Source organism: Leptomonas pyrrhocoris, assembly GCF_001293395.1.
Source record: "Leptomonas pyrrhocoris isolate H10 chromosome Unknown, whole genome shotgun sequence".
NCBI lineage: Eukaryota > Euglenozoa > Kinetoplastea > Trypanosomatida > Trypanosomatidae > Leptomonas > Leptomonas pyrrhocoris.
This window is the reverse complement of record NW_015438384.1, coordinates 23,631-35,666: the sequence shown is the minus strand read 5'-3', so window position 1 is coordinate 35,666 and position 12,036 is coordinate 23,631. Positions and strand designations below refer to the sequence as shown.

At 58.4% G+C, this 12,036-nt stretch overlaps 4 protein-coding genes across 9 annotated transcripts; all 4 read left to right on the top strand.

Moving 5' to 3' along the window:
• Nucleotides 1-336: 336 nt before the first annotated feature.
• On the top strand, nt 337-2,028 carry ABB37_08981 (putative mitochondrial MRB1-associated protein, putative,guide RNA binding protein; the record flags this gene model as incomplete). The annotated part of the gene is made up of 1 exon (XM_015808190.1): nt 337-2,028. The coding sequence occupies one exon, from the start codon at nt 337-339 to the stop codon at nt 2,026-2,028; it is 1,692 nt and encodes a 563-aa protein (XP_015653081.1).
• Nucleotides 2,029-2,930: 902 nt separating this feature from the next.
• ABB37_08980 (hypothetical protein) lies at nt 2,931-4,354 on the top strand (the record flags this gene model as incomplete). Of its 2 annotated transcripts, none has more annotated exons than XM_015808189.1 (1): nt 2,931-4,354. In XM_015808189.1, the coding sequence occupies exon 1, from the start codon at nt 3,074-3,076 to the stop codon at nt 4,352-4,354; it is 1,281 nt and encodes a 426-aa protein (XP_015653080.1). In that variant the 5' UTR covers nt 2,931-3,073. The 2 variants fall into 2 exon arrangements, with proteins under 2 accessions (XP_015653080.1, XP_015653079.1); XM_015808188.1 differs by having other exon boundaries at nt 2,941-4,354.
• A 510-nt stretch (nt 4,355-4,864) lies between these two features.
• On the top strand, nt 4,865-6,443 carry ABB37_08979 (hypothetical protein; the record flags this gene model as incomplete). 3 transcript variants are annotated; one of them, XM_015808187.1, is made up of 1 exon in its annotated part: nt 4,865-6,443. In XM_015808187.1, the coding sequence occupies exon 1, from the start codon at nt 5,109-5,111 to the stop codon at nt 6,441-6,443; it is 1,335 nt and encodes a 444-aa protein (XP_015653078.1). In that variant the 5' UTR covers nt 4,865-5,108. The 3 variants fall into 3 exon arrangements, with proteins under 3 accessions (XP_015653078.1, XP_015653077.1, XP_015653076.1); XM_015808186.1 differs by having other exon boundaries at nt 4,872-6,443; XM_015808185.1 differs by having other exon boundaries at nt 4,899-6,443.
• Nucleotides 6,444-7,153: 710 nt separating this feature from the next.
• ABB37_08978 (hypothetical protein) lies at nt 7,154-11,990 on the top strand (the record flags this gene model as incomplete). 3 transcript variants are annotated; one of them, XM_015808184.1, is made up of 1 exon in its annotated part: nt 7,154-11,990. In XM_015808184.1, exon 1 carries the CDS (start codon nt 8,256-8,258, stop codon nt 11,988-11,990), a length of 3,735 nt encoding a protein of 1,244 aa, XP_015653075.1. In that variant the 5' UTR covers nt 7,154-8,255. The 3 variants fall into 3 exon arrangements, with proteins under 3 accessions (XP_015653075.1, XP_015653074.1, XP_015653073.1); XM_015808183.1 differs by having other exon boundaries at nt 8,009-11,990; XM_015808182.1 differs by having other exon boundaries at nt 8,034-11,990.
• Between the last annotated feature and the right edge of the window lie 46 nt (nt 11,991-12,036).

Below are 12,036 nucleotides of genomic sequence, written 5' to 3'. Positions count from 1 at the left end.
ATTTCGACCCTCCTCTCGCCTTCGTTACTTTCCTTCATCCGCCACCTGCAGCTTCAGTGTTCTTTCTTCTGTGTGCAGAGTGCTCTGGAATATCCCGCCAGTCTCGGGTTCGAGTCTGCCGTACAGGTTTTCCCGTGTTTTTTTCCTCGGTGTATTTGCGGAGAGCCGTGCGGCGCCGCCTCCATTGCGAAAGACCGCGGTGGGGGGGGGGGGGAGTTCTCTCCGCACCGTGAACGCACCGTCGTCCAGTTTTATTTTCATCACCACAATCGGCGTGAGGTGCATCGCGTCTGTTCAGATTTAATTTATTTATTATCATTCCTCTGCACCGTGCGAATGCGCAGCGTCAGCGTGCTGCGGCTGCGACTGCCCACGTCACGGCGGTTGAGCCTGCCCGATGCAGCCCGAGGCATCCCGGGCCTTCTCTTGGCGTCCCTCTTCACCTCCCCCAGCGCTGCGGGAGCGACACGCCGGCACCAGTCCACGTCCAACGCGGACGGGTCCGCCCCACCGCACACCACCTCGCCCGTACCTGCCCACCCCGCCGCCGGCGACGCCTTGCGCTACAGCGGCGCCACCTCCGGTCAGGCCCCTGTTTCCTTTGGGCGGCACATCGCCGCGAATGAGTTGGCGATGCCGCAGACGCCGCGCGGGTCGCAGCTGGCAGCGCGCAACATCGCAACGGAAGCGCTACAGATGAAGAAGCTGCACCAAGAGCGGGGCGGCAATCCGATGCTGGCCCAGCAGGCCCGCCGCGTCCTCTTCGCCACGTCCATCAGCGGCCAAAACGTCGACGCCCGCTCCGTCGCACTGCTGCTCAACACGGCGGTGTACTTCGGCATGGAGAGCGACGCGCGGGTGGTGCGGGAGTGCATCGACTACTGTCTCAAGAACGACAAATTCGTCTCCCTTGACATTCTACCAATTGTCGTGACCGCCTGTGCCACGCTGAAGTCGCGGGACGCGCGGGAGGTGATTGAGATGCAGGCCATCAAGGCGACCCGCAACGCCCGCTTCCTCGACGCCAAAGGGGTGACGAACATCATTAGCGCCTTCTCCAAGACGGGCATCAACCATGAGAAGATGTACGAGCTGCTCTCCCGCCGTGTGCAGAGCCTCGTCCGTGTGGGCGAGTTCGAGGCGAGCCACCTCGTCATCTTAGCCAACGCCTTCTCCCGATTGCGCTTACGCGACCCGTACGTCTTCGGCGCCATCGCACGCCGGGCCATGTCGCTGCGGGAGCGCGTGACGGTGAATGAACTCGTGCCGTTGATCTGCGCCTTTTCCAAGGCTGGGCTGAAGGATGCGAAGCTAAGCAAGCGTTTCGCCGGTAAGGCGATGGAGTACGTCGACCAGATGAACGCGGAGCAGGTCGCCCTCATGTTTCAGGCCTTCGCAATGTTTGGCATCCGCTACGACCAGCTCTTTGGCGTTCTAACAAATCGTGCGGTGGAGCTTATTGACGAGTTCAACGCGCAGTACATCAGCGTCACCCTCTCTGCCTTTCAGCGCATTGGCATTAACAACCCGGAGCTCTTCGATAACTTGGCGGAGCGTGCGCTGGCTGTGGTGCAGGACCACGACGCTCGTGACATCTCCTACACCGTCACGGCTCTCGCCCACTTTGGGCTGAAGGACGAGGAGCTCTTTAAGCGGCTCGCCTCGCACGCCGCCTCGATCGCTGATCAGTTTGACGCCATCGGGTTGGTCAACACAATTCACGCGTTTGCGCGCACATTCTTTCTGCAGGAGGACATGGTCGTGGCGTTGTCGGAGCGGAGTGTCTACGTGTGTCGGCACCTTGACTCGAATCAAGCACGACGCTTGTTGTGGTCACTCGCGAAGTTCCAGGTGAAGGATCCCCGCATCTTGACACCGGTCTTTAATCGCTGTTTGGCGCTGCATCAAGACTTCTTCGCGGACCCGATGGGGGGTGAGGAAATCGAGGAGATTTTCGACTTCTTCGGGCCCAATTTCTGTCCCCCGCTGTATCAGCTGTACATGTCGCGCGGCTCCAGCATGTCGTAGAGGAGAGAAGCAAGGTGCGCTCACGTATGCATAGAACCGTTTTCTTCTCCTTTAGTGTGTGTGAGTGAAGGTACCACCGCGTCCTTTTCCTCAAGGCAACATTCGAAACGCAAGGGTTTCTTCCGGTAAAAAAAAAGACTTTTTACTCTTTCTCGCCATGAACGCACCAGGCCGGGGTGTCAGCGCCCCCGCATTTGTAGGTGATCCCCTGCAGAGGATGTTTGCGCCGCTCACGCTACAGTTGCCGTCTTCACATTTCTGTTTTCTCTTTTTTTTTGAGTTGTCTCTTATCGAGTTATTCCTGTTTTTGTCGGCGGCGGAGAATTTTTGTGTTTCCCTCTGATGTTTGCCGGGTTGATTTGTGTGCGGTGGGCGCGTGCGTCGCGGTGGGCCGCTGGTGACACCTATATTATTATTTTTTGGCCTCCTGACAGAGCTTTTTGTCGTGTCAGGTGAACGCACAAAGCCGTCCATCATCCTTAACAGTACAAGAACAAAAACAAAAGGACAAAGCACACTGGCTGATTCCTTGCTGAGAGGACATGTGATTGCGGGAGTTTTCTTTCTTCTCGTTTGTTCTGCCAGCGTTGTCATCCGCAGCTGCGGAATTCAGGCAGAAGGCACCAAGGTTTTCTGCTGCCTCGCACACACATGTGTTTCTGCACACGCTGGCCGCGTGTTGCGTGGAAGCGCTCCAACAGCAAACAAGCTGACAAGCGAAGACGGTTGTTTGAATGGAGCACTACCAATTACAATGAGAATTCGTTGCTCGCTGTAATCCGCGCATTTTGGGTTCCTCAAAACCATGACGCGTGTCCGCGCTATTCTTATCTTCACTCTGACACCCCTCTCCCCTCTCCCCTTCCCCCCGTTCACTCACGCATGTGTTTGTTCTCTCGCTAGTCTCGGTCAGCGAACCAGCGAACGATTGCAATCGAATACGCATTTTTGCTTAAGTGTAGAAGCACCTCTTTTCTTTCTTTTCCGCTACGCGTTTAGCCGATCCTGTGTCTCTCTCCACAGTCGCCTCAGGCGCTGCCCAGCGATGGAGCCAAACGGAGATGAGCCGAAGAAGAACGCGTCGGTGCGGCAGCTGCTGCGGCAGCAGCGTGAACTGCAGGAGAAGCGCAAGTTTGGCTTGGCGCCCCTGGCCGTCGACACGGAGACGCATCATGAGATCAGCCCCAACATTCCTGAGTTCATTTCACGTGCGCCGTGGTACTACGGTGCCTCCGGCCCCACCTTGGCGCACCAGCAGAAGCAGGGCGGCAGCGGCGGTGATACGCAGGCCTCCGACGAGGTGCTGCACGACGCGGTGAATAGAGTTGTTGTGAAGGGGCAGGCGGCGCGCTTCACGGCCGGGGCGTGCAGGAACTGCGGGTCGCGCACGCACCGAACAAACGAGTGCTTCCAGGCCAAGAAGAAAGTGGGGAGCGTCTACACAAACAGGGTCACCGGCGTGGACATGGAAACGCAGCAGGAGCCGAAGACGTACTCGCAGAAGCGGGATCGCTTCGTCGGCGACGTCGGCGTCGACTTGATGCGGGCGGTGCGCGACGACGGCGACAACGACGGCTCCACGGCAACCAGCGGGAGCGCCAGCCCGGCGGTGAAGCAGCACCGGCCGGAGGACGTCTTCGGCACCCGCACCCCCCAGCACGGCGGCGTGGAGGTGAAGGAGCTGCCCAAGTACCTGCACAACTTAGAACAGCACGACGGACTCTTTTTCGACCCCAAGACCGGCTCCATGCGGGCAAACCCAAACGCGGCGGACAGCACCAAAACCTTCCAGGGCGACCTGGAGCGTTACCGGTCCGGTGACTACTACAACTACGTCGAGTCGCAGCACCGGTTCCTAACGGGGCAGTCGAAGTCGTTTGTGGACTTCGAGTTCGACGAAGCAATGCGGCGAACGCGTGCGCAGGAGGAGGCAAGCGGCACGGAGACGACGGCGCAGGCCAGGCCGGAGACCGCGCAGGACGTGCTGCTGCGGTCCCTTTACGGTGCCGTCAAGACAGAGGCACCAACGGACGACACGGCCGACTCAGCCCACACTTCCGCCGCGAAGAATGAAGGCGAGAAACCCGCCAGGACGTTGTACTCCTCTCCGTCTTCCGCACCAGCGCTCGCAGGAGAATCAGCAAACACACCAGCTGTGTCGGAAGGACCTCGCTCGCTGATGAAGGCGGCCGCCGTCACGTGGGTGCCGACGCACAACGGCCACGTTGCCGCCTACGGCAGCTACTTTGATGCAGCGAGTTTTCAATGGGGATACGCCTGCTGCCAAGCTACGAAGAAGGACACTCCCGGGTGCGCCGCGAAGTAGGGAGAACGAGGTGAAAAAGGAATTTTGCTTCGGCGTCTGTGCATCGGTGCCTGCCACGGCGGAGTTGGTGCCTTCTCTTTTTACTGGCTGTGATTGTCGTTGCGGTTGACGTATTCTCTGCTGGAGGGTGGTGCAGAAAGCGTGGTGCAAGCAGGGAGGGGGGGGGGGCTCGGTGGGCCTTTCCCCTCCAATGTCAGCTACGCATTATTATTATTGCTAAATGCTGCTGCTTAAAGCGAGGCGAATGAAAATAGACGAGAAACATAAAGGCGAAGGAGCTTCAAGCAGTTGTTGGTTGTGTGCGGGTCGTGAAAGGATTTCAGCTGTCTCGTTCAGCGTGTTTTCTGCCCATGATCGAATGCTGCAATGACAGGGTTGCACACGTCATGGTGGCGCATACGCACCGGCTTGTTTACTCCTCACCCGAGCTCTCTAACGTGTTTCTCTTCTCCGGTCTTATCTTTGCTGCAAATACAACCTCTCACACACACGCACCATACGCGTCTCACGGATCGCAGGATTTTGTTTGTGCCAACCCGTTACAGCTTTAAGTGCCTCCGCGCCTTCACTTTCCTTCGACCTTTAAAATTTCAAAAAAAAACTGAAAAACAAAACAAACTTAAAACAACACCCCTTAAATCTATTTTATTATTATTATTTGTTTTCATCACCAAAGGAGGATACACGTAGGAGCAAGAGGTTATCCAATAAGTCCCACACAATACGTTCCACACCCACCCACCCATGCACAACAATGTCTGCTGATGCTAAAGCGCCATCCCCCGCCGCGGAGGAGAAGGCCTTGCTGAAGCGCTTGGAGGAGGAGCGGTCGGGCGCGGCGGTGTCGTGGTTCTCCGTCGAACTCGCCCGCCGTCGCATCAGCCGCTATCTGCACCCCACCATCGTCATCAAAGGCCGCCCCATCCCGAACACGGAGGTGCAGACGTTCTACAAGTGCGACCACATGCGCCGCAGCGGCTCCTACAAGGAACGCGGTGCGCTGAACGCGCTGCTCTGTCTCTCGAAGGAGAAGCGAGCGAAGGGCGTGATCGCTGCCTCGGCCGGCAACCACGCGCAGGCGCTCGCCTACCACGGCGGCAATTTGGGCATTCCAGTCGTCGTGGTGATGCCGCTGAACGCACCGATTGTGAAGCGTCAGAACTGCATCAACTTCGGGGCGAAGGTGGTTTTGTTCGGCAAGGACTTCAACGCGGCGAAGGAAGAGGCCTTCCGCCTCGCTGAGAAGGAGCACCTGACCTACGTGAACGGCTACGACGACCCTGCCGTGATTGCCGGCGCCGGCACCTGCGGGCTTGAGATCCTGGACCAGATGCCGGACGTGGACGCCATCGTGGTGCCGGTAGGCGGCGGTGGCCTGCTGGGCGGCATCGCCCTCGCAGTGAAGAAGCTCAACCCCAATGTGATGGTGATCGGCGTGGAGTCGGACCGCTGCCCGGACGTGACGGAGGCATTGAAGGCCGGCAAGCCCATCTACACCCCTGTCGGGGATGGAGGCACGGTGGCGGATGGCTTGGCCGTGAACGTCGTCGGCACCAACGCCTTCGAACTCATCCGCGAGTTTGTGGACACGGTGATCACCGTGCCGGAGTCGGACATCACCCGCGCTATTCTGCACCTACTGGAGGTGGAGAAGATGATGGTGGAGGGCGGCGGGGCCACCGGTCTGGCTGCCATCATGGCCGGCAAGTTGGATGAGAAGCTGAAGGGGAAGAAGGTGATCACCTTGATCACGGGAGGCAACATCGACATCACCCTGCTCGGTCGCGTCATCAACCACGGCCTCTACGCCTCCGACCGCCTGCACATGTTTGATGTGGCCATCTCCAACCGCGTCGGCGGCCTCGCTACGTTCATGACGGCGTTGGCGAAGACCGGGGCCTCCGTCAAAACCGTGTCGCAGGAGACGCCGCTGATCAGCGACATCAACGTGACGACGCTGCACATGGAGGTGGAGACGATGGATGCCGAGCACTGGGAGAACGTGCAGAAGATGATGAAAGCCGCCGGCTTCGTGCTGAAGCCGTACAATGGCCAGAAGTACAACGATGTGAACTTGTCGAAGCTGTAAGTGGCGACGCGGAGAGGAAGCTCTTTCGTTGATCGCATCCGTGAAACGCACGCACGTAATCGCCTCAAAATAAATATAGCTACTTCTTAGGCGACGTCTCGTTGGTTTCGTATCTCTGTTTTCTGTTTCTGTTTTTGTTTGACCAGCAGATGCTGACTCTTTTGTGTTTTCTCGAGCTCGCACTCAAGCACGTACTCGTAAGGTGTTTCACTCTAAGAATTTATGCAGTGATCCACGCGTTGCGTTCGGCTTTTTATCGTTGCCTCCGTAATTTGACCCCCTCTTTTTTCTCTCCAGTGCAGCGACAAAACGGAATGATTTTTACCTGTAGCTGTCTCTGCGCACCACTCCTTCGCTGATCTTCTCCCACGAGCGGATGGAAGTATGTGCAGAGCGATTGTCTTTTCCTTTTCTCCTCCCTTATTCAGTTTTCACGTAACGTAGAGAAGGTGTTTGCTATCCGAACGGTAATACGCAGGGGAGTGCGAGAGCGCAAGCACGCGCGTGCTCCCGGCTTTTCCTCACGTCCCTCCCCCCTTTCATGCTCTCGACGCTGTTCGAAGTTTCTGGCACCTTTGCAGGGCGTACCATCTATTTCCCGCGTGCATCTTTTTCTTTTTTCTGAGAGCTTGCGCCAGGAAAAAATCGCCGGGAGATGAATCGAAAGCTTCATGTTGCACTACTATCCCTTTCTCTTTCTCTCGCCTCCAGTCGACCTCTCTCCAGGAAAGGCTGTTTTCTTTTTTCCCACCGTCCCGCCCCTTTTCCAACCCCACGAGGTGGAAATGCAGACGATCTGAGTCTGCAAGAAACTCCCTTTCGTAAAGTTCTAATTGGTTCAAAAATAAATATAAAAAGAAAATAACGCCGTCCACCCTTTAAGGAAAATGAAAACGATACAGGGATGTAACGACACTGTTTTGCACTTTATTGATCTTTCTCCTTTCTCCTTTCTTCTTCCTTCCTTCCTGATCTGAGAGTGGTCGACTAGAGTTTTTCTTGCTTTTTTTTTGACTCTTCGTTCGTCAACGAAGCCGCAGCGCTGAGCGCCCTCCTCGTGAAACTCGTGTGCGGGAACACAAATATCTCTCTCGTGGCTCTCGCGTGTTGTTGCTAGCTTTTGCTGCTTTTTTCTCGGCTTTCATGTCGTCCAGGCGTGATCCTGCGCGCGTTCTCGAGCGGCAGCGACAAGACGTGCTCGCTGTGGTCAGAAACTCCCTTTTTTAAGTTAAACACGTATATATATACTTATGTTCCGCAAACGGAAGAAGAAAAAGATTGAACTCAGAACGTACCATAGAGCCTTTGCCAGCACACCCCCTCCCCATCTTGCGCTCTTTGTTGTCCGTTGCGGTCAAACAATTTGTGGAGCATCTGTTTCTACTCGGGCTGGTGCAACACACAAGCAGCTCTTTCTTCCGTGCGCATGTCCACGTTGAGCTTCTCGCAACCATTCAAAGAGCGTAATGAGTGATTGGTATCACCGCTGCGAGGTGCGTGTTGCCCTCCCCCTCTCTTTTTCTATTTTTTCCCCTGCTCTTTGCTCTTCTAACACGCCGGTTGCAGTAGGTAAAGCTGTTTGAGTTCACGGTCCAACGAGAGGCACACACACAGTCTCTTCCTCCCTCTCTCTCGGAAAATAAATTCTCGTTTCCTTCTCGGTGCTGCGTTATCGTGGGCGAACAGCTCGACCCAAACCGCGTAAAAATTCACTCCAACCTGAAGTGGAACCGTAGATATATGTTTTAAATAGAACTTTTCTTTTCACATCTTTTCTCTTTACAACAGATTTACCCGAATAGCTGTCCAAGAATGTTCGTCTACCTCAGCAAGCGCATCGCCATGCCGAACGGCGTAAAGGTCACGGCGATCGCCTGGAGCGAGGAGCAGGGTTGGCTGGCCTGCGGAGGTGACAAAGGCCTCCTGAAGGTGCTGAAGGTGGACGGCGGGCCGCAGGGACAAAAGTCGGGCGGTCTCTCCTCCAATCAGACCCTTGAAGGCCACGAAAACACCGTGGACCTCGTGACGTGGAACCAGCAGTACTGCAAGCTTACCAGCAGCGACGTCAGCGGACGCATCATCGTGTGGATGCTGCACAAAGGGATGTGGTTCGAGGAGATGGTGAACAACCGCAACTCCAGTCGCGTCGTTGACCTCAGCTGGAACCCGGTAGGCACGAAGATTTGCATTGCGTACGAGGATGGCGCCGTGATTGTGGGCGGTGTGGAGGGCAACCGCTACTGGGGCCGCGAGCTGCCCTACGAGCTGGCCAAGGTGTGCTGGAGTGCGGACGGGCTCTTCATCCTCTTTGGCACCTCGTCGGGCGACGTGTTTGTGCACGACGCCGTCAGCGGTACGCAGCTCAGTCAGGTGAGCGTCCAGTGCGAGGAGGGGGAGACGCAGCACCGATTGGCCGGCTTGGCGTGGAATGCGGCGTGGGTGGAGCGACCGGAGCCACTGGCGACGCTCTGCGTGTGCTACGTCTCCGGCAAGATGCAGTTGATGGGCAGCATCGGCGACAAGCAGCCTTACATCATGGACAGCGGCATTCCTGTGCAGTACATTGCGTGGAACCCGCAGGGCACTGTGCTGGCGGTCGCAGCCGTGACGCCGACGGCCACCCCCGACGCGTCGGTCATCGTCACGCAGTTCTTCAGCAACGAGGGCATCCATCTTCGGACGCTGCGGGTGGCGGGCAAGCAGTGCGGGGGCCTCACCTGGGAGGGCGGCGGTCTGCGCGTCGCCATCGCCGTGGATTCCTCTGTGTACTTCGCCAACGTGCGGCTGGACTACAAGTACTGCTACTTCAAACAAACCGTTGTCTTCTCCTTCACCGTGCCGGACAAGGTGGAGGAGAGCGTCATGTTTTGGAATGTGAACTCCAACGAGCGGTGGACGAAGAGCATCCGCGGCCTGCAGTACCTCAACGCGTGCGGCGACGCCTGCGTACTCATCTGCCGGCCGGACGAGGCGCAGCAGCAGTCGATGATTCAGCTGGTGAACAACATCGGCAGCCCGCTTGAGACGCGCTTCATTGACTTGGAGCCGTACACGTACGACATGAACTCGTCGCACATCGTCTGCTGCGGTGATGAGAACGTGTACCTCTGGCAGTTTCGCGACCCGTCCGCCGCCGTCGACGCCCTCGACCCGATTTCGATGCAGGCGAGCCGGTCGGAGAGCCGCGAGCGCATCATCCACGTCGACGACATCGTCCGCGGCGACACGGAGGCGACGATGAAGACGCGCGCGGCCCTCACGAACGACCTCATCTGCGCCGTCTGCCTCAGCGAGGACTACATGTACGTCTCGCGAGAGTCCGGCACGCTGCACATCTATCAACTAGAGCCGCTGCAGCTCGTGGCGAAGTCGATCCTGCCTTCCCGTGCGCAGTCCATGTCGGCGAACTGCGACTCAACGCAGCTGGCGGTGATTGATCTTGGCGGCATCATGAACGTCTATCGCACCGAGAAGGAGAAGTTTTCGCTCGTGCCACGCAAGGCGGAGGCCATCGAGGGCATCGAGCGCAAGGACGTGTGGAACTTCTGCTGGGCCTCGGACGACCCCTTCCGCTTCGCCGTGATGGAGAAGACGCGAATGTTTGTGTACGACCACGGCGTGGCGGAGGAGCCGCTGCAGTCGTGCGCAAACCTGTGCAAGTTCAAACACCTGAAAATCCGCGCCCTGCAGTTCGACGAGCTCCTCTTAGACCCGGAGCGGCCGCGCAAGGACTACGTGGTGGACTTCGAGGTCCAGTTGCTGCGGGACATGCAGGCGATACTGCACGAGGGCACCGTGAAGGCCGCCTACGAGTTTGCGGAGCAGCGCAACCAAACGAAGCTGTGGGCCCTGCTGGCGGAGCACGCGCTCTTTCAGCTCGACTTCACCTACGCCGAGGTCGCCTTCATCCACTGCAAAGACTACCCGGCGATTCAGTTTGTGAAGCGCATCCGCGGCCTCGACGACCCGAAGAAGCAGCTGGCCGAGGTCAACGCGTACTACCACCGCTTCGACGAGGCGGAGCGGCTATACAAGGACGTCGACCGCAAAGACCTCGCGCTCGATCTGCGCTACCGCCTCGGGGATTGGTTCGGCGTGGTGCGTCTCGTCCAGGAAGGCGGCGGTGATGAAGCGCTTCTCTTCCAGGCGTGGGAGAACATCGGCGACCACTACGCAGACCGGCAGAAGTGGTCCAAGGCATCGCAGTACTACACGCAGTGCCGCCACTACCGCAAGCTCGCACGCGTCTTCTACATTATTGAAGATTTTGAGATGCTGACACAGCTCATCTCGATGGCGGACCACGACAAGGAGTTGATGCTCACCCTCGGTCACATGCTGCTGACGGTCGGGATGGGGGAGGAGGCCGCGGAGGCGTTTGTGGCCGCCGGCGAGCCGCGCATGGCCGTCGACGGTTGCGTGCAGGTGAACATGTGGAACCGCGCGATCAGCCTGGCGGAGGAGAATCACCTCGAAGACGTCGGACAGCTACTGGACAAGTATGCGAAGTACCTCATCCACCGGGAGCGGCTGACCGAGGCGATCGAGTTGTACCGCAAAGCCGGCAAGCATGACGAGGCGGCGACGCTGCTGGCGAAGTTGGGCCGCCGGGCTGCCCTGACGGACCCCCTCAAGGCAAAGAAGTTTTACGTGCTGTCCGCTTTGGAGGTGCAGAAGTACCGCATGGCCGCCATCGCACTGAACCGCGACGGGGCGGAGGTGGTGTCGGAGATGCTCAACAAAGACCGCAGCGCAGTGTCGGAGCGCACGCTCGACGCCGCGTGGCGCGGGGCCGAAGCCTTTCACTTCTTTCTCATGTGCCAGCAGCAGATACTGGACAAGAACTTCAAGGTCGCCCTCGTGCTCGCGATGCGGCTGGTGGAGTACGACGACCTGGTGGCGCCGGTCGACGCCTACAGCCTCATTGCCCTGACTGCGTACCTCGCCAAGAACTTCGGCCTCTGCAGTAAGGCCTTTGCTCGGCTGGAGAATGCGGAGCGCAACGACCAGGCGGGCGGCGCCGGCGCTGCCGTGCAGCTGGAGAACTTCTCCTTGGACCTCGACGTGACGCAGCGCACGATGGCGCACACGAGCGCCGGCACGATGACCGGCGGCACCGCACCGTCTGCCGGGGGCGGCTCCGTCTTGTCCGGCACGACGACGTCCCTTCAGCTAACGAACCCCGGGAAGGGGGTTACCCGCACAGCAGCGCTCACCTACCCAACGGTGAATCTATGTGACCCGCCGCACCGCTTCGCTGAGCTCGCCATGCGCATCTTCATGACGCACCCGCCCGTGGACACGTCGGTGGACTCCATCCCCTGCCCGACGTGCGGCAGTTTCAATAAGGAGTGGGCGCAGCAGTGCGTGAAGTGCCAGCAGCCGTTTAGTACCTGCGTGGTGAGCGGCAGCGCCATCGTGTCAGAGGACGAGGCGTGGCAGTGCTCGGTGTGCCATCGGAAGGCGGTGGAGTCGTTGATGGACAAGTATCGCAACTGTCCTCTGTGCCACACACCAAAGAAGGGTCGCACGCGCCGCGCTCTCTGAGCCGCTCGAGAGAGAGAGAGAGAGACGCATGCGCCGTTTTGGGCAG